Genomic DNA, 2116 nt, shown 5'->3' with positions numbered 1-2116 from the left:
AGCAGAAAGCAATTAAGAGTGCAAAAAATGACGTCAGAGGACAACACAAATAGAGTAGGGAAAAGCGCAAGCATTTCTCTCACAGTTAATGAGCAAGTAAAGAGCAAGATAAGTAATGGATTAAATATAGTAACAAAACTTATGGAAACTCATTCGTCATAACTCAACACTTGTCCAGCAACAACAGCATTTATATTTAATTGTTTAAGCAATAAACAACAAGAAAAGCCAAAGGAAAACACTGAACCGATATCTTCTCCCTCTCTCTCACTCTCTTATATGTGAATGCCTAGCAACTCCTCCATGATAAGGTGCGGCAAACGCAGTGGCTGCTCATAGTCGGGCCGCTTGAGATATTCCTCAAAGGTGATCTCGTTGTAGCGTCCGGTGAGCACATCGTCCATGAAGTTGTTGGAGCGCAGGAAGGGCAGCCGGGTCGTCTTGCTGACAACGAAGCGTTCCATGCCTATGACCAGAGGCAGCGCCAGGCCCACCTGGTTGCGCAGCACTTGCATGTCCTGCATATAGTTATATTCGTCGTTATAGACGAGAGAGTCGGAAAATATCTGCGGCAAGGCCAATGCGGTGAGGCGATCCGGCTCACTGGACGGCAGACTAAGCTTGGAGGCATTCACCTGATTTAATTCCATTGCTGGGAGTATTTCTTAAGAGAGGATTTTATGTTAAGTATTTTGGTTGTGTGTGATTTGTTTTGTTTTGCAGTTGATAGAGTGTTGAACAGTTTCATAATTTTGTACAGCTTAGCATATGAAGTTGACGGAAAAGTAATTGACTAGTATATGCCTGTTGTATAGAAAATATATTCAAAATTAATTAATTATTAAAATATTCATATATAGAATTAATAATATTAATTAAGCTCAACATAATCTGCTTGAATTTTAAAAAAATACTTTAAGTGTATTTTAATAAATTTTTCAGTTATAAAACTTGATTAAATTCATTCATTATTCATTCATTTACTTAAAAAAAAAAAAAAAAAAAAATTGTTAAAAAATAAATAACAATAAGATACTATTAAAAAAAAATTATAAATTTAAAATTCTGATTTTATATATATAAAATAGTATTTTATAGCTGCTACATCCATATATAAGTATACATTTAAGTGTGTATGCGTTTTGCAATTGGGCTTATCAACTTTCACCTGAGTTTTCGGCATGCGCTGTGTAATTAATTATTTGCGCCACTAAGTCGAGCCATTTCCATGCCAGACGCATATATGGGAAGGACCGCAGGATGGCAGCCACCGTCGGAGCCACCGTCAGCAACACCAGCAACGTCGCTTGCTTTTTGCATAATTCAACCACTGGCAGGCGGGTCACGTAGACAACGCAAACGGCGTGATTAGGGTTTTCGGCTCAGCCGAAGCGTTCAGCAGCCAAAGATCCTGTCCAGGACCCGGGCTCAGACTAACCGCAACATGTGTGCCTGTATAAGTGTATATGTGTGTATGTGTATATACGTGTGCCTACGTGTTCGTTTTCTCGTGTGTGTATGAGTGTGTGTCTGTGTCTGTGTGTGTGTCTGTGTGTGGCTGCGGTGGCTGTTGCTGTTTATGCCGCTGGCATCATTAATACCCAAATCAAAGTTTGTTTGCCTCTAACACAGTTGTGTAAAACATTTCAGTTTAAATGCCGAACCGAAGCAAATGTCAAGAGCCCTTTTAATTATCCATTTTTATTGGCATTTGTCGGAGATTCTTTTAATTTCCCATTTAGTTAAGCTTAAGTTAATTCAATTAAATATTTCAATCAGATATCAATCAATTCAAAATGATATTTGTTAAATTTACGTAAATGTGATATTAAAAGTAATTAATAATAATAATAATAAATAAATAACAACAAAGCATGTATGAAGAAAATATACAATATTTAATAATAATATGAGATATATTATATAATATTATAAAAAATTTAATTTAAATATATCTCCCTCCTGCAATTTACATTTAAATCAATAATTACATTTTTAGTTTTTTCATTTTTTTAAAAATACTATATAAAATAAAAATTAAATTACAACTTTTGCAATAATATTTTCATTGAGAGCTGCAGTCTATCTCTCTCTTTCCCCTCCTCTGTCTTTTCCC

General features: G+C 35.3%; 1 protein-coding gene across 1 annotated transcript; it reads right to left on the bottom strand.

Moving 5' to 3' along the window:
• Positions 1 to 203: 203 nt before the first annotated feature.
• On the bottom strand, positions 204 to 762 carry LOC115562586 (proteasome maturation protein). The gene has a single exon (XM_030384381.2). It carries the CDS (start codon positions 648 to 650, stop codon positions 276 to 278), a length of 375 nt encoding a protein of 124 aa, XP_030240241.1. The 5' UTR covers positions 651 to 762; the 3' UTR covers positions 204 to 275.
• Between the last annotated feature and the right edge of the window lie 1354 nt (positions 763 to 2116).

The sequence above is a fragment of the Drosophila navojoa genome, chromosome 3 (genome assembly GCF_054131105.1).
Source record: "Drosophila navojoa isolate 15081-1374.11 chromosome 3, UAZ_NAV_1.0, whole genome shotgun sequence".
NCBI lineage: Eukaryota > Metazoa > Arthropoda > Insecta > Diptera > Drosophilidae > Drosophila > Drosophila navojoa.
The sequence above is the reverse complement of the archived record's forward strand: the minus strand, read 5'-3'. Positions and strand labels throughout refer to the sequence as shown.

Coding starts and splice junctions, on each gene's coding strand:
- LOC115562586 (XM_030384381.2), bottom strand. CDS start 650: ATGGAATTAAATCAGGTGAATGCCTCCAAGCTTAGTCTGCCGTCCAGT.